The sequence below is a fragment of the Myxocyprinus asiaticus genome, chromosome 21 (assembly GCF_019703515.2).
Source record: "Myxocyprinus asiaticus isolate MX2 ecotype Aquarium Trade chromosome 21, UBuf_Myxa_2, whole genome shotgun sequence".
In the NCBI taxonomy this organism is placed as follows: domain Eukaryota; kingdom Metazoa; phylum Chordata; class Actinopteri; order Cypriniformes; family Catostomidae; genus Myxocyprinus; species Myxocyprinus asiaticus.
In genome coordinates this window covers 22,847,070-22,870,334 of record NC_059364.1, presented here as the reverse complement: position 1 = coordinate 22,870,334, position 23,265 = coordinate 22,847,070, and the positions used below count along the sequence as shown (strand labels likewise).

The 23,265-nt window shown below is 40.3% G+C and overlaps 1 protein-coding gene across 5 annotated transcripts in view; it reads left to right on the top strand.

Moving 5' to 3' along the window:
* The first annotated feature begins 1,460 nt into the window (after nt 1–1,460).
* LOC127412079 (B-cell lymphoma/leukemia 11A-like) overlaps nt 1,461–23,265 on the top strand; it is a 63,267-nt gene continuing 41,462 nt past the window's right edge. The window contains exons 1-2 of one of the 5 annotated variants that reach the window (XM_051648126.1): nt 1,461–1,794; nt 5,374–5,709. In XM_051648126.1, the coding sequence (XP_051504086.1) occupies nt 1,740–1,794; nt 5,374–5,709 (391 nt within the window). In that variant the 5' untranslated portion in view covers nt 1,461–1,739. Of the gene's footprint in view, nt 1,795–1,952; nt 2,155–2,434; nt 2,638–3,262; nt 3,451–5,373; nt 5,710–23,265 lie in introns of those variants that run through there. The other 4 variants (XM_051648125.1, XM_051648127.1, XM_051648128.1 and 1 more) reach the window with 4 other exon arrangements.

The following is a 23,265-nucleotide window of genomic DNA, read 5'->3' as shown; positions in this document are numbered from 1 at the left end:
TGACCTAAAACATCAGCACAGTTTTGTAGTCAAATCCATTTGCATTCCCAGACAGCGCAAAGCTGACCTTTTGCCCAGCGAAACCCAACTCACGAGCGTCTAACTTGCGCAAAAGACTTGACACATCACACTGAAAAAAAACATTCACCATCACATCGATCAGTCTTGCTCCAGAAATAAAGATGTCAGCGTATAGCCTGTAAACAGTTGCACTCACTCACTCACTGGTCACGAATTATCTCCAGCACTCGACTTCAATGTCCGATCTGTTTCTTACGGGTTCCCTATTGAATTGTGCCTTTCCAGCAGACTGCCACTTCTTCACGCATGCAGCCTCTGCTTTGAGTCTCTGGAGCAGTCGCTTAGTCTAGTCGTACTTTCACTTGTTCGCAGGGGTGTCTCTCTCTTCCTCCCACCTCATGCATGGAACTACGCTTGCCATCGGGCTTTGTTATACGGATGATGTCTCTGTGTCATTATTTCGAATGCATCTGCGCTGTTTACAGCATCTTTATATATTTCTAAATCCACGCGGTGCTTTACTGACACCCCCTCTCCTCCCCAGTCGCCATTCTTTATAATCTGAACACATCTGAAACTTATTACCCCGTCCCCTCTCTATAGTGGGCTGCTCCCGCGATCTATTCGTCAGTGTGTTGTTATATTTTTAAAATTACACTCTTGTAGTATTTAAGTCCCACCTACATCAGTCGCAAAGAGTTTGAGCTTGTATGTCATTTTTATGTGATGTCCCTCAGGCATTATTTGGACTTCTGGAGGAATGTGCCATCATCACGCGCCCTTGTGATCAGCGGCGCACGAGGCGGTTGAACCCTCATGCCCTATATAGCGCGGAACCTGTCTGTCCTGTTCATGCAACCCGATCGTCTTTCGCTTACTGTTCTGCTTCAGAAGCAACTTCACCCTATCAGCCCTCGCACTGCGTGTAGTAGGCTACCTCTGACTGTTTGACCAGGACTTGAGTGATTCAAGCACAGTGTCTTCTCCAGAAGCCCCGATCAATGTCCACTACGAAACCTTATATCTGGGGCTCCTCTCCCCCTCCCTTTGTATATATAGCATGTCCGGCCCCCTTGAATCTCCTGTCCATTGGCTTTTCGTGGTCTGTTTTACTGCGTCCACCCCCAGCACACACTCACACCGCACCGCACATTGCTTTCATTAAACAAATCTCTCTCTCTCTCTCTCTCTCTCTCTCTCTCTCTCTCTCTCTCTCTCTCTCTCTCTCTCTGTGTGTGTGTGTGAGTCTCTCTCTCTCGCCTCTTGTCCGGCCCCCTGATCTTTCTGTCCATTGGCTTCTTCGGGTCTATTTTTCATGTCCAGCCCCTAATGAGTGTCCATTGGTTTTGTTATTTCCACTCCCTCCTCCCACTCCACGGTTCTGCCCTGCCCATGTTCTGTATGTCTGTGTCCATCCATCTCCTGACGTTCAAGTTCGCAGGGACGTCACGTCCGCACTTGAACTTGCAGCTCAGGGGGGCTTTTGCCATTTTTTCATCTCTCTCTCTCTCTCTCTCTCTCTCTCTCTCTCTCTCTCTCTCTCTCTTTTCAAAAAAGCCATGACGGCTATCCCACAATCCATCTTCCCTGCGCCATCTTTGTATTATTTCTAATTTATTTTGGATGTCAAAGGCATTGATGAAGATATTTTCTCTGGAGTCTCCCTTCTAACCCGGCTCTCCCGATGTGAACCGAGCTGAAAGCCACCACCAACCACCATGTCTCGCCGCAAGCAAGGCAAACCCCAGCACTTAAGCAAACGGGATTTTTCGCGTAAGTAAAGACAAATATATTCTCTACCCTTTCCTTTACCTGTTTTTGGGTCCATTCTGTAGTACTGAGTTAACAGGAGAAAGCAGTGAAGAGGAGCGTAATTCTCAGAGAAGACACACACTGGACACAGCGCAGATCGTGGTCAAGTGGACTTTAGAGAAGAGAGTGTTCCCATCTATGAAATACCTTTACGCGCACCTTCCTCCGCTGCGATGCCAGAAAAGTTTGCTTTCCATTGCGATACTTTCCATGCAATGTGAAGAAGTTCATGCCAAATCGGTCTTTAGGCGCGTATGTCTTGGCTCTCGTGCCCTCGTCGCTTTGACCACTTAAGAGCAAGCGTTCAGATACCGGACTGTGGTGGGTACACGCTTTCATGCTTTAGCTCGGTTATTTAGACTCTCATCTCGTGGAATGTCCCGTAACGCTGCCTGTCTGTGATTCTGGGCAGGATTTCCCCCCTCTCGCACTATTTTTGGAAGATTTTCAAAGCGTGGAAGTGAATTTTGATTGGGAAAAATCTCGTGTCCGACTGTTTACAAGCGCCGCGTGCGCGTACTACCCACTGCCAGCAAACAGAGAAGGAAAGTCGCCTATCTGAGACTAACATTGCACAGAAAACTATCCACATATAAAATGTATTCGATACATTTGAATGTTAAACTCAAGCTTTTCTTGCATTTTAGGCTAAACGTAATTCTGGTCTACACTCGCGTGGGCTTTCGTTTAAGGCAATAGGAGAAGCTTTAAAGCAACACTGTTTACGCTTCGCGTGAATATACCAAACAAGGATAAAATCTATTTCAGGTAGGCCTGAATGTGTTTTAAATGTCGACGACAAAGGTAAGACAAATCCTAAATTCAATGCAAATATTTCGAGATAACTGTAGACTATCGAAACCAGTCATGTCTGTTCATGGATACAGTGTTATCTTTTCGAACTATTCCTCGAATATTTAGGTCGAGTTATTATTATAAATGTTTTTTATTTATTTATTTATTTATTTTTTTACTCTATGTGTCGTGAATGGTTGTGGTTAGTTGCCTTGTTGTAAATACAAGTCTATTTCGTATATTATGGATCGAAATGTTTTCAGGAGCAAGTGGGAACGAAAACATCATCTCTTAATCTCTTTTTGATATCCCATACTTCAAGCTCCACACAGTATTAGGCTACGTTTTATTAGATAAACATGTTTGACACAAATCCCGCGTTGTTGTAACATTGTCACGTATCGTGTAACATTACAGGGTTTCCACAAACAGGCTTTGGGTTCTCCGCGCGCGGGTTGCTTCGTGTGTTCGCCGCTGTACGTGTCAGAAGTCCGCCACTAGGGGGCAGAGTACGATCATAAACTGGACGTGAACCCGATCAGTTTCACCGCTATCTTTATCTATATTTGACCATATGTTAACAAGAGAGAAACGTATTGTAGGCGATATGAACTCGTAACTGTTTTTACCTCGTCCTTTTCCGACCTGGCATGAAATGTTGAATTTTTATGCCGTGTAGACTATATAGTAATAGCTCTTTTTAGTTCGAGTAAATCCTTGGAAAACTAGCAAAGGAGGTTCAGGCAATACAAATGGACTAATGTCGAGGGCAGTTATTTCGACAGTGAGAGAGATATTCGAACGAACTGTTTTTACTTACAGGTCCAGCTTTTATCCTTTTATTCAAAACCGGCTTCAATTGTTCGCCTTTATACAAAACAGAGACTTTTCAGAGGAGAACAATTAAAACATTTCATTTTCATTTTTTGGGGGTTTAATCTGCTTTTTATGTCAGACACAGTAGTCGATGTGAAATGCCAAAATATTTTCTAAATAAATGAAAATAAATGTCATATGCTCGTCTCGTCAGCGCTGAGTGCAGTGGGATTTTTAAAAGGATTGGGAAAACTCTTATGTCCAGTTTGCACTGTTTTTAGTTGTTTGAAACACGTAATCTGAGCCATCTTCATTTGTTTTTGTTTAATTCCCTGGATTATCGAATATTCTTTTGCAACATAATGATCGGACCTTCATTTATTTATACAAGGTCAATTGTATAGAGATTCTTTGATAGCTATAATTTAAAAATACGCTTGTATACTGTACGTGTGCGCTTATGTTAAGATGTCAGACGTGATAATAAAATATAAATGAATAATTATTGTAGCTAACTCAAGAGTTCAATCTAGACTATTGTTTTATGTGATGTAACCTTTTTTATTGTACCAAACATAAAAATCGAAATATCTGTTTTGCCAACATTATAAGTAGCTACTCGCTTGGTATTATTATTAAATCAAGACTGAAGTCTTGCGTTTATTGATTATCTCTGTGTTTCATCACAATCAAACATAATTGGAAGCTCTACAGCTGTTATCACTGGGAAACGATCACCACTGGTGCATAGAGAAGTGAAAATCAGAATCACTCTGTGTCTAGGAATCAAATGTAAAATAGTTTGTGTGGACTTTAAATCGGTTAGGCTCTCTTTTATTTATTTGCATGGAGCAGTTAAACTCGAAAAAATAAATAAATGCTGAAGCAGTGTAAAAGCAGAAAAGTGGATGTTTCACACCATAAATTTATATGGTATTTCAAGAGCACATCTGCCCCAGACTGGGCTGAAGCAAATTTAACCACGGTGCACATGATCCCAACACATTTTTAACAAAATCTGTACCAATCATCACCCACTAAAATTAAAATCTATTTTTTGATTCTCTGTGGTTTTAGGTTAATTAAAGCATGAAATTGGCAGCTTATAAAGAAGGTCAAGATGCCTAACCATCATCAGGAAGCTGACATAGTATTGTAAAAGATTTCACTAAACAATCATTAAAAAGAACAAAACAGTACACACGTCACTAGAGCAAAGTATGTGAACCTTATAGCTAACTTTATCATGAGGGCTATTGTGTGAAGCATTTATTGTTGCAGCTTTGAGCAGTAGTTTGTTATCAGGCAAATAATAGTCACTGTGTTGAGTTTGCTTGATATCTTGAGATCCGAATCTACACGTGTTGTCCATGCAGTCATTTCATGATCCAGATGTGTGTATGGTCAAGTGAAACAAAGAGTCAGAATCAGACAAATTTAGTTCAGACACAGATGTTAACTTTGCTAAATAAACATCTCGAAATTATGTTAGTTTTACTGATATTCTATGATATCATAATAATTCAAACACTAATAAGTTATTATGCCACTGCTATTACAGTTATGGAAATGTTATGTTGGTATTGTTAATTGAAGTTTAACCCACTCAGAAAGTTATTGATTTTTAAATTATTATTATTATTTTACTTTTAAGAGATTTATGGATCTGAAATGAAAACAAATAAGTATCTCTATGCCAGAAAATGCAAAGGTGACAGTTTGATGCGGAACAGCCAATTCACAAGTTAATATAGAGAAACAGTTTTGTCAAATGAAAATAGCAAAAGTATTCCTGTGTGAAGCAATGCATGCTTTTTTCCCTAGTATCTGCTTCCTCATCTTGGCTGCGTTCATTACAGCACCCAGTCTCTAATATTTCCTCTGCTTTTCATTCCCTCTGTGTCGCATATGGATTCTTTCCGCGTGCAGCCGAGCCCCTGTCAGCCGTGGTCTCGGAGGAGAGGCAGGAACAGCGCGGGCTGGTACAGGTAGCTCCAGAGGGAGACCAGGACCTGCTCACCTGTGGCCAATGTCAGATGAACTTCCCTTTGGGAGACATCCTTATTTTCATTGAGCACAAAAGGAAGCAGTGCAATGGCACTTTGTGCATGGACAAAGCAGTGGATAAGCCCCCCTCACCCTCGTGCAGTGAGCTAAGGAGAGCCTCCAACCCTGTGGAGGTGGGTGTCCAGGTCACACCGGAGGATGATGACTGCTTATCGACGTCTTCACCAGGAATCTGTCCCAAACAGGAAAACATTACAGGTAACCTCTTCCCAAAAGCCATTTGTTTATATAAAAATGATAGCAAGGCAGTATGTGTGTGTGCGTGTGAGTAGAACATTTGTGATGCCTTCTTTTAACTCTCATCGGAGCTGAGTTTTTGTGTGGGCCACATATCGTAGACACATGTCCTTTCTTTGTGGTGCGTCTCGTTCACGGCTCTGGAGACATATCAGAGTGCTGAATATTTAAAAGCTGTGGGGCAGGAAGGGGAAGGGGGTATATTCAATCAAAACTCAGAGTGAGAAGCCATTATGAAGACCAAAAGAGGATCTGGCATTACTTCACAGCAGGGCTCTGTTAGATTACAAAGATAAAAAAATAAAACAAAAAAACATTAAGTATCTAATTTAGTATCTAGAGATCATCGCTGTTTGGAATCAGTGACCCTGTGGGATAATTAAGCTCAGATTAGATCACACATTCCCACCACTGGCTGTATGCTTTGGTTTAGCACATTTGCATTAACATGAGGTTAAACTGGTTGTTATAGGATTCACTCTGGTTTAACGCAGTAGTCCCCCCCCCCCCCCACAGTAGTCGATTGAGGCCCGGTGTCAAAGTGGCACAGCTGACTTTGACTAAGTTGTTATTTTGTTACTGGCCGAAGTAGAGTGCAGCGGGTGTGTCTTTATGGCACAGAGGACTGCTCAGCTGTACAGGGAGAAAGAGAGAGTGAGAGGGGGAATTTTTGGCGCTGGAGGGGCGGTTTGAGGAGCCCTTGGTGTGACAGGAGAGGCCAGCCCCCTTGGTGTGTGTCCACAGGCTCATGGGAAATGCCTCTCTGTGCTGCACAACCTCTCTCATGTGGTCTCGACAGATGTATCTTGATTTCATTGTGGGTTTTCACACAGCCACATCTTATCCGTATAATGCACGCCTGCACATTTTCACTTCTGTCAAAAAAGGGAAAGGAAATGGAAGTTATTTTGGTTTGTCAAGGAACAATAACACAACGCTAATTATTTGTTTTAGTTTTGCGGATGTGCATTTTTATTAGGGTTAGCTTATAGTGGTTGACTTTGTGCACTAAATAAAACATGGGAAATAAATAAATAATAATAATTTAAAAAAAGCAAGATACTCCAGTGGGTAAACAACTTAAGAAAAATCTCAGGGATTTGAAAATGTTAAAATGCGACCTAATGTAGTCAGAAGCGTTAACTTAAATTCACTTCAAGTTCTCAGTGCAGTTATTAGATACGAGCACTCCGTCATGTCCATGTGTGTCTTGGGCTGGTTAGATGATTTAGACTGACTTTTTTTTAATGTAGAAAAATGTGAGAGTGAGACTTTCCAGTCTGTGTTTTTTTTTCTGCCCAGCCTTTAAATTTGGCCATTCTCTAGTCTGTCTCAAAGATCAGGTTCCAGGAAGCGTCTGGGTCCGGTTAGCCCCATCAACAGTCCTTTGGACTTGACCCATTGCTCTGGGCTAATTATTGACTGCTGAGTTCAAGTATCAAGTTGTTTTCCAAGACTTCTAACTTGCATTATGGAGACAGTACAATTTAAGAAAACAAAATATGAATCCTAGTTTATGTGCATATGTGCACATTATGTAAAAAATATCTAAAAGTATCACGTGGTCTGCAGTGGAACATATTGTTATGGTATTATACATTTAATCAGATATGAAGGCTGAACAAGGTCATTTGCATCTGCTTACCCTGTTTTTTAGTTTTAAGCATGTTCATACAGTTTCAGGACAAATTATACTACCTTTATGCAAGCCGGCTATCTCTTGTTTCTGTCAGCCGCTAAACTGGTTTATTAAACTCATTTACATCATAATGGATCAGGGTTCAACTGATAGCGTTGGGTCATTGGTATTATGTGTGCTTGTTATTATTATTATTATTTTTAACAATTTTGTGGGAAGGACCATAATAGATTCTCAGCATGTTACTGAATCTGCTGCCATGGCAGGTCAGACAGGGAAGAGATATTAATTAGCCATATTATAGATGATTTTAGACATAACATCTTCAAGGATAGTTTTGACTGCAGATTACCATGAATATGTAAACTAAAATACTTAGTGATTATGCATGTGCATGTGTGTGTTTGCGTTAGAGATGGGCTAAAATGTCAAAAAGCTGCATTTCAAAGGGTGAAGAAAAGGTAATAGTTGAACAACAGGTTTTTGGAACAACATATATTATTATTATTATTAATTTTATAGGAATCATTAGGCTGTAGTTCTGAACACCAAATAAGGAAGTTTCTAAGTGTGATGTAACAAATCAGTTTCCATATAGAGTAGCACAGTGTGACGAAAGGCAGGACTTGCCACAGAGGAATGGACTTGCTGTGTGTGCATAGAAAAAGGTAATACAGATGTGTGTGTGTGTGTGGCTGTGTACTACCCCAAATAGTATGTATCCTGGTGAGTAAGTATCACCCTGACGGAGAGGATGGGGTAATTGAGAGCTCCGCTCCTCTCCTCTCCTCTCCTCTCTTTCATGTTATGTAGATACAGACAGTGATATAATAAAGACGCGAGTCCTTTAAAGCACATTGTAAGACATCTGCTGAAATGCAAAAATTATGCAGAGTAACATCTTATGATCTTCTGTTTTGCAATGTGTTGTCAAAAAACATGTTGATTGAACAGACTGAATTTGCTTTGGCTCATGATATGGGGCCATTTGGATAACTGAACTTATGAAGCGGTTTTGAAGACTCTGTCTTTTGCCACAGCAGCCCTTCAGAAGTTATGACTGCTCTCCAATAAATCGGCAGATTAGATCGGACTAACACTGCTGCCATGCAGAATGGGCCTCAATACAGATAATTGTTTTTTAAATGGCCTTTGCTGGGTGGGTTTTAATGCCTCTAACTCTCTAGCGCTCTCTCTCTCTCTCTCATCCATGTTGTCACTCTCTCCCTTTCTGCTATGCATATGTCTGTAGCAGTCAATGTAAATCAGGGGCATCCAATTAATATTGAATCAATTACACTGTGTGCGATTGTCTGGCATGTGAGGTGCCTGCAATTTTCTGTGCCAAAATGTGACCCAAATGAGTAGCTCAACAAAGACCCCAGCAATTTAAGCTTTTTTCTTCTTCTTTTTTTTTTCTATCTCCCTTTTAAACCACATATTATCTGGAGCTTGACGATCTGTCATGATCATAATTATCATTAAAAGCGCCTTTATGGAGTTCAGCGGTGAGGGAGAGAGTGTACTGACACTGATCGTTTTTTAAGAGGACTTGAAGTCTTTAGTAATGTGAGGAGCAGCATTAACTGAAGTTTGGTCATCACTGAGAGCTGATTGTACTATGATGTCTGTCTTCAGTTGTTTTTATTTTCTGAACCACCCTATGCTGCATGTGAGTGTGTGTGTTTACGTATTATTGTCAGAGTGTGTGCATGCTTTCTTGAGAAGCACATGTGGAAATTTTCATGTGTACAGAGGCAGCTCAAATCATTTTAATTGTGCAGTTCAGAGGTGTGTGTGTGTTCTCACAGCTTAATATGGGCCGACACCCATGCATTCTCCAATCTGTCCTGTTTTTGTTACAATCAGGAAAATGAATTATCAGGAAGCGACAAAGAGACGTGTCTTACCCGAGCAGTGATGGCACCCTGGAAGTGGCTCTTTATGAATATAAATTCAATTGGGGAGGGTTTCACCTCTAATTTTCAAAAGGTTTTTATTTCATTTCACAGGCAGGATTTCTTCACTCATCGGGGCTTCACAAACAAGACCTGTCCCCTTTTTCAAAGAACACCAAGCTATCACATGCTAGTGTATGCCCATGTGTGTTTGTGTAGGCATCTAGTCCCTGCTGTACCTGCGAATGTGTACTAACTTGTATCTGATTGTAGAAAAAATAGCAATTCCATGCATGTGTGAGAGGTGTGCAGAGCTTTCCACGGGGATGAGGTGTAATAATAGCTCAGAATGATATTTAATTCTCTTGGAGCTGTTAGCTGCATGCGGAGATGTGTCTCACAGCATCCCTCACAGAAACATTGTGAAATTCTGCATCCTCGGGCTTGATTTGCATGATACAGTCGGCTCAGTGCTGTGGGGGTGGACGGCTTCCTTTCATTCGCTATTCTCATCTAATGGGCTATAGCGCACACTTTTGTCGGATTGGGAATTTTGTGTTGCCTGGGAAAAAAAGAAATGCCTGTGCTCTTTATCCAAAAACAAAAGAAATGAGGAAAGCAGACTTGAGTCAGGACATATTTTTTTCGGTTGTGCTATAACCTTTTTTTTTTTTAATATTTGATTGAAATTACATTGAGGGATATTATTTGGAAAGATGTGTGCATTGCAAATATGTGGATTTATTTTAAAGGGATAGTTCACCCAAAAATGAACATTCTGTCATCATTTACTTACCCTCATATTGTTCCAAACCTGTATGATTTTCTTTATACTGTGGATCACAAAATTTAGGCAGAATGTTAGCCTCATTCATTCATGTTCATTGTACGGAAAGAACATTAAATGAAAGTGAATGGTGACTGAGGCTAACATTCTGCCTAACATCTCCTTTTGTGTTCCATGGAAGAATGAAAGTCTTGCAGGTCTGCAACAACAAGAGAATGAGTAGCCTAAATTATGACAGAATTTTCATTTTTGGGTGAACTATTCCTTTATGTCTTCAAAAAATCATGGACAAGTAAACGTTTTTACCTGTTTTTGCAGCAGAGCCAGCTTGCGGGAAACAAAGGTATTTAGCTGCCAGACGGGCACTGCCTGGCATGGTGCCACCCGCTCCGTCTCAGTTCTCCCACCCCCGCACCCTTTCATACGCTCTTAGCACCCAATAACGCTCTCACCCCCCCATGCCTCTCTCCTGCAGACATCACCTCCTCCATCACAAGAGGAGAAATATGCCTGTTCTCATCTCCATAGTGCCACCTGATCACGCGTCTAGTTGATGTAAAAACCACCGGGAGGAAGAGTTCTTGCTTTCCATAGATAAATATGCAGTTTCTGTTGTTACGTGCATGTAAATGCAGGTGTAAAAGGGTGTACTGTTTGAATTTGGGTCCGTGAGCAGTGCGATTATGCCTCTGGAGCCATTAACTGTTCTGTGGAGAGATTTCTCTTTATTTTACAGATATCTAAGATCCCCTCTCGTCTGATCTGCTTGTTTTATTTGTGCGAACATGCATGTGTTTGTATGTGAGTGGATTTGCATAGGCCCACTGGGTACTGTCATATTGCAGCTCACAAATTATGTCAGATGTTTTAAAAATGTGTCCATAAAAATGTTTATGTACTACAAAGCATATTTATAAGTCTCAGTGGATTACAGACTGGGCTTCTATAAACATGAGAGGAATGGTACAGAATTACTGGGCCGTGTGTGAGTGTGTTTGTGTGGCTGAGAGAGGCCCGTGCATTTGTTTTTGGTTTCCATGCATGTAAGGTGTGTGTGTACATGAAAGGGTGTGTGAGTTGGCAGTGGTGCTGCAGGACATCCCTCAGTGGTCAATGCCAAAGAGAAGTTGGCACAGTGAAGGGCTGGAGGCATCGGGTGGGCTTCAGGAGGGGTGTCCTCCACTACTCTGTTTACTTTCACTACACACACACACACACACACACACACACACACACACACACACACACACTTTGGAACAGCAGTCGCTGACTGTCAGATACATGCAATGGCCTCATCACTGCATGCTAGGCTGGTCTATTTCCATCATCCATTTTTTCACCTTTGTCTTCTCTCCGTCTTTTATTTTGCTCCATCTCTCCTGGTATCACCAGGCGGACACAACTCCACTATGAGGTCACCTTGACCAGCAATGCCCCTGCACCAGCCAGGGCGCTCAATACGATCAATTCATCTGGGCTCTAATGGTTACAGATGGCAGGACTTGAGTCTCTGCAGACACATTCAGTGCTCTGTTTTTTTCCTTTCTTCCCCTTTCTGTTTTTTTCTTTCCTGCTATCATTCTGTCTCTCCTAATCCCAGTACTCTCAGTGTCACGGATTGGGGTGTTTGAAGGAAGGACCCAAGCGCAGATAGGCAACAATGAGCTTTTATTAAATAAAACAGAAAACATACAAAACCAAAACTCTCACGATGGAGAAAACAAAACAAAACAAAACCAAACTAGAATAAACTAACAGGGAAGGTAGACAGCGAACATGGACACACGATGACAGGAGCGAACGAATGAAGTGAAACAATCCAGCACAGGACAGCATACACAAGAAGCTAATAAACTGAAACAGGTTAACACGGGACAGGTGAAACCAATGAACTAATAATGAGGAGACAAGGAGGCGGGGTGTGACGCAAGACTGAAAGACACGTGGCAATACAGAAACAAAACAAAGCCACGCGCTCTCACAGACACAAACACCCAAATGACACAAGTGCATATCGCCAGAGACAAAGGCAACATGCGCTCATGCCAAACGACAGACAAGACAGGGACATTTGTGCGAGGGTGACAACATGACAACTGATCACGACCCGGATGCACAACGCAAAACGAGTGCAACGCGAAGCGCGCCCGAAGTCGCAAGAGACAATTGACATGAGTGCATGCCGCAAGGATGACGTAAGAGCAGTGCACTCGTTCGAATATCCAACAAGACAAGAGAATGCATGACAACGCCAAAAGGGCGAGCCATGCATTCTCACATAGACTAGACAAAACTCTAAACAGGGGAGTCAGAGCCCAGCCACAAAGACAATAAAAACACAACCAACATAAGTGGCTGAACTCTGATACTCAGATAGAGATCCACCGATATTGTTTTTTTTAATGACGATTCAAATACTGATTATTTTTGTGTTAAGTTTCTGATAACCGATATGCATAACCAGTTTTTAATTATTGCTTGAATTTAGCTTTTAGGCACAATCACAACTTATTCATTGATCACTAACCTCTGAGGGTGAACAGTCTGCTTAATGAGATTAATATAGCGTACAGTCTACAAATAAATAATGTAACACCTTTTATTTGTAATATACACTTGTTCAAGGCTCCTTAATTAAATTATTATAAAAAAATGTAGTCTTGTGTCAAACTTTACTGGTGAACCCAATATTAAAGAACTGATAACTGATTAAAGGAATTTAATCAGTAATTATACAAGTTAAGCTCAATTTCGACTCGTCCCTCCTTTTCTTAAAACATTGAGGTTACAGTGAGGCACTTACAGCGGAAGTAAATGGGGCCAATGTTTGGAGGGTTTAAAGGCAGAAATGTGAAGCTTATAATTTTATGAAAGCTCTTGCATTAATTCTTCTGTTAAAACTCATGTATTATTTGAGCTACAAAGTTGTTTAAGTCATTATTTTTAGAGTCATATTAGGGTATGTTGACATTACATCATCTTGGCAACAAAGCTGTAAAATTGGTTATAATTTTATACAGAAAAAGATAGTAAGCAATTTTATCACACTAAAATCATGTTAACTTGCATATTGTTTATGTCTTGTGGCTATATGTTTGAAACAGTGAGTATTTAAATGTTCACAGATTGGCCCCATTTACTTCCATTGCCTCACTGGAACCAAGATTTTTGCTTTTTTTTTTAAAGAAAAGGAGGGGCAAGTCGAAATTAATTTTTGTGGTAATCAATATGTCACAAATTCTGTCGACTGAGCTTAACTTGTATTGAACCCAGAATATTCCTTAAAGTGTAAATATCGGTTATAAATATGAGTTGAACCGATTGGTCAATCTCTATGCTCAGATTTTTCACTCAGGTGGAGACAGGTACATGATTTCACTGATCTGGTTATGTAAAATAAAAACATAAAAAGACACAAAGACAGGTAGTCTCTTGCCAACACATCAGTGAACCTGGTGGTTTAGTGGATCTATGTTAAAAACTTTCACTCAGACCAAGACAGGGTTTTTACTTGAGGTCAATCCTCACCTGTCACCAATGTGAAGTCATCGAGAGCGTGCGTGCCGCGACTGGAGCTGATGTCCATAACTCCTTGTCCGTGTTTGTGTGTAATTTGGGTGGTTGCCTGCTCTGTTCATGTTGGTATTGGGCGCCTGCCTAGTTTTAGTGGGCTGTAGTGTGTGTGCGGGTGTGTTTGCATGTGTGTTTGTGTGCGTGTATGTGGTTAAACTCTGCAGCAGTGATGGTATGCAGACATGATGCGTGACGAGGGCTCGGATCTTTCAAAGAAAGAGAGAAAAATGATGGTAGATAAATGATGGTAGATAACACAAAGGAAATTTCGAAGATTTGTTTTTGTTCATAATTTTATGAACTCTCCCTAGTGACATTTCTGCAAATATCTGTTAGATATATATGTTAAGTTGAGCAGATGAAAACATTAGTAGATTAACAATAGATTAAATAATATAAAAATATTGTAAATGTTTTTTCAGGTAGCTCAAAAATATGCTTCATGTGCTAACATCTAAATTAACTCAAAATAGCATTTTAATATGACTGAATTAACCTAACCACCTTAGGTTATTAGTAGATCTAGTAGAATCAACCACTTAAGATAAAAACAGCATGTATCTGCTTTTTATGGTGAGATAAATAGTTTGTTTTGTTTATATGATTTTTTTTATTGTTGCTGTACATATGGACTCCTGGATATTCAAATAGTGCAATAAGCTCACCGTGGCCGTGTATGCCTGTATGTGTGTTTGCGTTTGTGTGTATACTGTATATAGATTTCATGTGAATGTGCAGAAATGTCTTGAACAGTCAGATCCGTGAGGATGAGTGGTGACTATGCTCTGTATCTTTTTACTGCAGTAGAGACCTGTGTGGGTCACAACCCCTCACCCAGAGCAGGACAGCCTGTCACACTGCATGGCAATAGTTGTAGATGATACCTGTCAGTTCAAATAAGAATAATTCAGTTTCTCTTTTCAGATATGGCTACTTGTAGGTCTTGAATAGGTTTAATTGTATTGTGCTTAATAACCTAGCTGTATTTAGCCATTTGTATTCAGTGTTGGAATCAGAGATTGTTTTCCCCCTCTCTTCACTCTTCTTTTGCACAAAAGATGTCTTATGATAAATTCAGTTGTCTTGTATTTATTTATTGCTTTGATTTATCATATAATAACTTGAATTACATATGCACACATATCTGCTTGAACTGATTTGAACATATCATTGCAGCTGTAGTTGTTGGTAAATCATTACAAAGCTATTTTAACAAATTATTATGTCTGCACTATATCTAGTTCTACTATTACTTCTTTCACTGTTCAACCTCTGGCATCTCCTCAGACATCTAAAACCACAATTATTGAATTCCTTTTCCAATGATCATTTACTCATTATCTCCAAACTGGCAATTAAACATTTCATAATTTTTTTTTTATGAATGAACTGAACTGATCTGAATAAAAGAGGAGGAAGGAAGACAAATAAAGATTCAGAATATCTTTATGTTGAGTTAAGCCGAGACCCAGCTTTGTTAACCAGCCATTATTGTGTTGATTGGTCTCTTAGCTCACACCTAGACACCTAGAGCCTTTGCCAGACCCGTAGGGCCTATTGAGCTCTCTCTTTTGCTCTTTCTCTCTAACACACACACACACACACACACAACACACACACACACACACACACACACACACACACACACACACACACACACACACACACACACACACAAAGCCTCTACTTCCTGACTGAATCTTATTGATATTTTGCTCAGGCTCATTTGAATTTTAAGCACTTCTTTAATCTTCAAAGCCTAAATTGCTTTATGAATATGCATGGTGTGGGCAGACTTTAGTTCATTACCTAGTTGTAAATTCTAATGACCATTAGGTTTTCTCAGTAATTGCCAATTGTTTTGCATTTTTGATTGGCCTATTACCATACGCATTCTGAACACATCAGCACGGCCTGTCAGACCTTCTGCAGGGAGCTGCGTACGAGAAAGCGAGAGCGTGTGTGTGTGCATGCTTACACAGGGGAGGGGGTCCTGTGAAAAAACCCTGCAAAGGTATAAATTGCTTCTGTGGTTTGCTTTTTTTCATCCTGGATTTTAAGGGTGAAATGGAGGATGTAAATGAAAGCAACGTTTTGTATGTGAAGATTGAAAGTTCACCGGGAGATTTGACATATTTAATTTACTTGATGACTCCGCACACCCTCATTAATGCACTTTGCATACAGCAGTGTACTTAATCACTGTTGATCAGACCCGGCTCAGCCTGAACGCTGTAACACACTGCAGAGATAGTGGAGAAAGCCGCATCTAACCACTCAAATTATGCACACACGCACACATGCGCTCACTCACACACACACACACACACACACACACACACACACACACACACACACACAGAGGATGACTGTGCCCTGTGCATTTTAATGATTTTCTCAGGCTGGTACATGTGCGCAACTCAGCAGACTGCCCTGGCATTTTTTATGTTCCAAGCCCTCTGTAAACCCCTTTTCCCAACAAGCAAGCAGATGTTGAACACCTACTCCCAAACACACACCAACACACACAAACACTTTTGCTGGGATTCTACTGCTAGTGCCACTTTCTGTGAGTGATTTGTCTTACTAAGTGAGGCTCTGTGTTAACATGCTGAGGGAAATTAATTAAATCTTTGAGCACGTTGCGTGTGTCCCTCTGCATGTGGACATGTGGCTGTAATGATTCCAGATCTCAAACATGCGCTTGTAGAGTTGGACCCATATGGAAACACATACGTAGAAACACACACACACACACACACACACACACACACACACACACACACTTGCCCCATATTAATGTGTGCATTTCCCAAAAGAGAGGGACTGTCATATGTAATTGATTCAGAAAGAGAATGAGAGTAGGCTTCTGAAAAAAATGTCAATCAAATAAATTAATACAGATATTATAATGAGATCAGACAATTAGATAAATAGAGCTGAAACAAAAAATAAATAAAAATAAAACAAAAATAAAACAAAAAGCAAACAAACAAAAATTTTACAAAACAAACAAACAAACAAACAAACAAACCCACGAGTTTTTCCCTCTTTTGGTTCTCTGTTGTTGTTTTTTCCCCCTTCTCTTCTAGCCAGTTTTCACCAAAAATGCTTCAAGGGAGCGCTGAAACCTACATTGTGATAAAAAAGAAATCTTAATCAGGGAAAAAGTAAGTTGCATATGGCACTGAGCAGCACAGTTCGCTCCTTGAACGGACATGCTGGTTTCAGGAGAGGAGAGGAGGACAGGGGAGGGGTGAGGAGGAGAATGCATTGGCTGGTGGGACTCGAGCAGGCGCTGTTTTCCTCAGGACTCTTTTAGCCCTACCCTGGTTGTGAGCACGCTTCAAAGTTGTTAATATTCAGCTGGGAAACCGTATCCAGAACACAAATAAATTATTAAGTGCATGAACTTTTTTGGCAGTAAGATGAACTGATGGGGCACATCTGTGAGATCCAGGGTCTTTTTATTTGTGTGTGTGTAGTGTGGTGTAGTATGGGTTTCTTTTGCATGTGTGTGTGTGTGTGTACGCACATATGTACAGAGTGGATCTGCCCTTTCCGACTTCCCAGCCTCTGGTCTCCGGCCAAGGGCATGCATAATTGATTCCACACGCGCTATCATTTTCTTGATGTAATTGCCTTTGTAAGATATGATGAAATTTAATGGATAATTTATAGTCTCAAAATGGGTTAAGAAAGACGGAAATGGTGGTGGATGTTTAGGGGGTTTCAGACACAAACTGTGGGGGAAAGAGCGCTTGACTGTCATTTTGACTCTGTCCCTGCTTTGCCTCTCTGATCTCTATAATATGGGCTGATAGTCCTCTTTTCTCCGTAATTAGCAGACTTAAAAAGCAAACCACCTTTCATACACACTTTATCATTTTGTATCTCTGTCCTTAGGTTGTTTCATTGGCCAACTGTGTCTAATTCTGTCTTTCAGTCTTGTATTTATCTCTAAGCTTGTTTTCTCTGGGTCTTTCTTTCCTACCTGTTTTTGTATCTGTAGTAGAGAGAGTGTTGTCATCCTTTGGGATTTATAATGGCTGTTTTATTGAGATATCTTGCTTCAGACTGCTTGTAGTCAGCTTGTGTGATCTGTTGTATGCAGAATGCCCTTGCTTGTGTGTGTGTGTGTAAGTGAGAGATGAGATCCTGGCAGACGCTCTGGACTGTTTGTTTCACAGTGGGGGTTGTGAACCATGTCTGTTTGTGCTCTGAACAGGAACCTATCCCCGATGGGTGCTGCTGTCTCTAGTCTGTTGCCTGAGCTCATACAACACACACACATGCAAGCATCAACAAGCAGTGGGGCTTTACCTGCACATTTTCAAGGTGGATTTGGACCATGCATGATACATAGACCTGCTCATGTTGTGTCTGCTTTAATCCTTGTTTCAGTTATCAGCTGAAGCCATTGTAATGCCTTGTAAACTTGTGCCTGTTTCAGTGTGTAGCATTAGTCAATGTCTCTGGTTGTGAAGAGGCTTCTCTCTGTGGAAACTTCATATTTCCTTTACATAAGCCACATTATTTATCAAATGCATAGAGAAATGGACAATATGATAAATGTAAAACCCGACTGAGGAAAAGCATGAAAAGAATATATAATGCCGTCTGTGATTATGAGACAAAAAGTGAGTAAAATCGCCCTCTATTTCAAAATCCCCGCAAGCAAGGACTAAAATAAATTCTCTAAAATAAACCCTCTCCTGTGCTCTCTCTCTCTCTCTCTGCCTTCCTTGTTCTTTTATACTTTTCTTCCCTCTCTTGAGTTTCATTCTCTCAGTTGCATGTCATTTCAGGGAAAATCCAGGAAACGCATGTGTCTCGACACGTCTGAGACTAGTACTAACAATTCTTTTTATCTATCTATCTATCTATCATACACTTTTTTGTTTTCATTTCTAATTCTCCTGCTTCATCTCATGTCCTCTTTCCTCCTTATTTGCAGTATACATCAATCTGTATTAAACAGTAAACAGTTATTATACAATGGCCACAAAAATTATTTGGATGCTTAAGTCACACTTAAAGGAATATTCTAAGTTCAATACAAGTCAATCGACAGCATTTGTGGCATAATGATTACCACAAAAATTAATCTTTTACCCCAGCTTTTCTTTAAAAAAAATTTAAAAAATAAAAAAGAAGCAAAAATATGCATTACAGTGTGGCACTTACAATGGAAGTAAATGGAGCCAATCCGTAAACATTAAATACTCACTATTTCAAAAGTATAGCCACAAGACGTAAACAATATGCATGTTACCATGATTTTAGTGGGATAAAATTGCTAACTAACCTTTTCTATGTAAAGTTGTAGCCAATTTTACAGCTTTGTTGCAAGGACGATGTAATGTCTACAAACACTAAAACCTTAAAATGACTGTAAAAATGATGATTTAAACAACTTTACAGCTCAAATAATACATGAGTTTTAAAGGAATTAATGTAAGTACTTTTATAAAATTAGAAGCTTCACATTTCTGCCTTTAAACCCTTCAAAAATTGGCCCCGTTCACTTCCTTTGTAAATGCCCCACTGTAATATCAATGTTTGCTTTTTTTTTAAGAAAAGGATGGACGAGTCAAAATAATTATTTGTGGTAATCAACATTATGCCACAAGTGCTGTTGACTGAGCTTATCTTGTATTGAACCCGGAATATTCATTTAAAAAATGTAGCCTATGAATGTCATTGCATTACATATCAAATATCAAACCAAATGGTACAATAACTAACTTGAAAAAAAGAAAAAGGTAATTTGAATGGTATATGAAGTCAATTTCCTCATCACATTAACTATGGACTTGTTCCACAAAGTTAGACAACCAGAAAGTGTCCAAACACTTAATTTAGAAGAATATATCAATTGTTCTATAATTTTATATTTTTTTTCTTAAAAATGTTTTGGTTGAAAAGTGTGTTTGCACTATATTTCTTTAAAATAAATGCCATTGGGTTGATATTTTGTTATATAATACAGATTTTCATACATTTTAAGTTTGGATTAAGTGCCCAAATAATTTTCAAGGCCACAGTATATGTAATAATACAGAGGAAGGGGTTGATCCAGGTCTAAGAGGGACTGGTCAAGCACATCTGAGCCTGTGAGGGGGCATTGGAACAGGGGTGGCAGAACAGAGTGGGCTGCCACACAAAGACAAAATTGTCCAGTGGGTCTATTAGCCTCACTGGGCTAAGTGTGGTCAAACTGGCTCAGCCAGACAGGATGATAGATTGTTTTGTCAGAGTCCCAGGGTGAGCACTGAACCTCAAGTACTTTGTTTATCTCCACAAAAATGGGAAAGGCTTTGGAATAATCTACATTTATTTCTTTTTCAGAGAAAAAAGAGCGGGGAGGTGGTAAGGGAGGTGTTGGGTGCAGGAGGAGGGGTTTGGCCCTATGGTGATTGTCCATTAACAGATGAACTTGGCCGAGGTCCAGCTGTTTGATGAGACAGTGTCATAGCCCGCACTCACTGTAGCCTTTACTATTTCTCTCACCCTCCTCTCTTGCAGCCCTCTGTTGCTCTGTCTGCGTGTTTTTTTCCTTTCATTTCATCCCCACTTTCTCTCTTTCTCTCTATTTCTTTTCCTCTCTTACACTGTACTTGCTGAGGATACTTCAAATGCTTCCAGGTTCCTTTTTCGCTAAAGGCGAAAACAACGCAAATTTTCTCTTCACCAGCTACACCCCTGAAGGCCTTCAGAGCCATGTGTGCTTAGCTGGACAGGGTCACATATTGAGTAAACCAGAGCAAGGGCATTTCCTCAGTGGAGTCTGACACTGTCCACCCAGCTGCGCTGTGTCCGCCTGCCTGATCTCCACTTGCTAAGCAGCTTGCTGTACCCTGGGTCCCCTGATGTATGACCCACTTACCCTCTGCCAATGGAGGACACCATCGATTTGTCCCTCTTCTCTGAGAGATGGCCAGAGAACCCCAGGCCAACACTGACCAAGGGACAGCAATTCATCAGTTGGATTGTGCTTTATGACTCAGTATTTGCTTCCTAGTCTCAGACTTTGAGATTTGATTTGATACTCTGTTCTGTGATTGTTTTTGTCATGTCCTGTTTTCCTCTAGTAAACACATGAACCTCCTCTTGCCTTTTAATTAAGTTTGATGCTTTGACCTCTGTTGGAACTACACTCCCTGAGCACTTCATTGGGAACATCTTTACACCTACTTAGTCATGCGATTATCTAATCAGCCAATCGTGTGGCAGCAGTGCAATGCATAAAATCATGTAGATACAGGTCAGGAGCTTCAGTTAATGTTCACATCAACCATTAGTATGGGGAAAAAATGTGATCTCAGTGATTTCGATTGTTGGTGCCAGACGGGCTGGTTTGAGTATTTCTGTATCTCCTGGGATTTTCACAGTGTCTAGAGTTTACTCAGAATGGTCCCAAAAACAAAAAACATCCAGTGAGCGGCAGTTATTGTGTTCCTAATAAAGTATTGCTTATATTCACTCTTGCTTGGGTGTTATTGCTTAAAATCTTTCCTTCAAGAACGATATGTCATAAAAGTGTTTCCTCTTATCTTAACCACACCCCGTTTTCCTACCTTGTACTGGCTGCCATAACAAAGGTGAGCTTGGAGACAGGGAACAGAGGTCAGTGCTGGCCTGCAAACTGTGAATCAGCCATGCCACACACACACCTGCCTCATAGACTGGGCCTGTCTCTAAAACAGCTGCATCAGTTATCCAGTGGATCACACTGCTGGCTGCCAACTGTCAGTCACATTTTGGCTGAGGGTGTGAAGGATATTTAGTAAGAAGTGCTGATCTGTGCAGAGCATGGGTGCCACGATGGAGATGGCTCTAGCTTTGTGTTTTGATTCTTTTTGTTTAAATGACAGATGCCATAGGGTCTAATTCACCAATAATTGTTGTTAATTATGTGTGTGGAAAAGGACCTCATGCAGAATTTCCCCTGGATTCACAACAGGTGCTTGCACAGCACTTTCTTCTTACCCTCGTTCTAGTGTTGATGAATCAAAAAGACTCTTTGAATTTTGCATATGTGTGGTTGGAGATAGACAAAATGTAAGTGCAAACTTACTGATGAATAATGACACACAAATATGAGCGATCGCATAGTGTATGAACTTACAATTCTTTAGATTCTTCCAGACCAAGAAAATGAAATCTATTTTCCTTTTATAAAGCTTTGTTTGTGTGATTATTCACATATCACAAAACTATAATTTTCTGCTGTGCTCCTCATAGCATTCTGCATGTCACCATATGTTGATGACATAATCTCAAGTATTAATTTTTATGCATTTTTATTAACCTGTATCAGTTTTAGTGGAATGATTTCCTGGTGATTTTTTTTTTCTCTCAAAAATGTGCTTGCCGGAGGGCAGTCACAATTATTTGTGTGTGTGCATGTGTTTGTGTGGCTGACCTGAATAGTCAGTTTAGAAGTTCTGTTCAATTTATCCTTAGGAACCGGTTCTGTATTTCTCCACTTCTTCCCCTGAAGTTACAGGGACATGCAGACCAACAAATTTAAAACTGTGTTCTGTCAAATGTTGGATGTGTATGTGTGTGTTAGCTGTTTGTGTGCACTATTAGAAAACTACATTTTCATACCCATTTTTCTATTATTGAGCAAACCAACAGGCGTTCAGCACCCTAAGCAATGTTTTGGTGGCAGATACACAGGTCACAGTATGTGCGCCACATGAGGTGGCTAGCATTTCAGAGTGTGTTCATGATACTGCTCATGTATGAGTGTGGAAGAGATGGGCTGTGCTAAATGTAACTCGACGGGGGTCAGAAAACTGAACCCCAGATGTAACCACAGGCCGGATACAGCTCAACCCTGGACCAGACTGAAAGGCCGGCTGGACATAGAGAGGCCAGATCGCTACGTATAAGAGGACAGGCTCAACATATACATCATGGAATTCATTTCAACCTGCCCACAATCTTAGCTGGCTTGGATTTCTAAGGATAGATGTGATCTGGCTATGCATGTATTAAATGGCACAGAGCAAGCTCGATACTATTTCTTGCAACTTTGGCCAACAGGTTATTTATGGCCACGGTGAACATGCAGTCACACAAAGTCCAAAAGACTGCAAGCACGCATCTATCTCGTAATGTGCTTTATTTGATATTATCATTTCACTTCCTACACAAACAGGAGCCTTCAAAAACAAAATTCCCTTGACACCATCTGAAACAATAAACTCCTCTACTTCCTTCTCTGGCCTTTTAACTGTCTTTCCCTCCACACATTCACTTGTCTAGCGTTTATCATCACTCTTTTTTTTTTAAAGGAATAGTTCTCCCAAAAATGAAAATTCTGTCATCATTTACCCATTCAGATGATTCCAAATTTGTATGACTTTCAAACAACTTAAATTCCAGTCTGTTTCTCACACAAATATGAAAAGAGCAGTTACCAGTGCATTCTTTAAAATTTCTCCATTTGTGTTCCACAGAAGAAAGAAAGTCATACAGGTTTGGAATGACATGAGGGTAAGGGTAGTTCCTTTTTGGGTGAACTATCCCTTTTAACAAAAGCAGAAGATGCTGGGACACATGAGGATTTTAAAACTTGTCTTACCTACCCAGATTTTCATCCATGG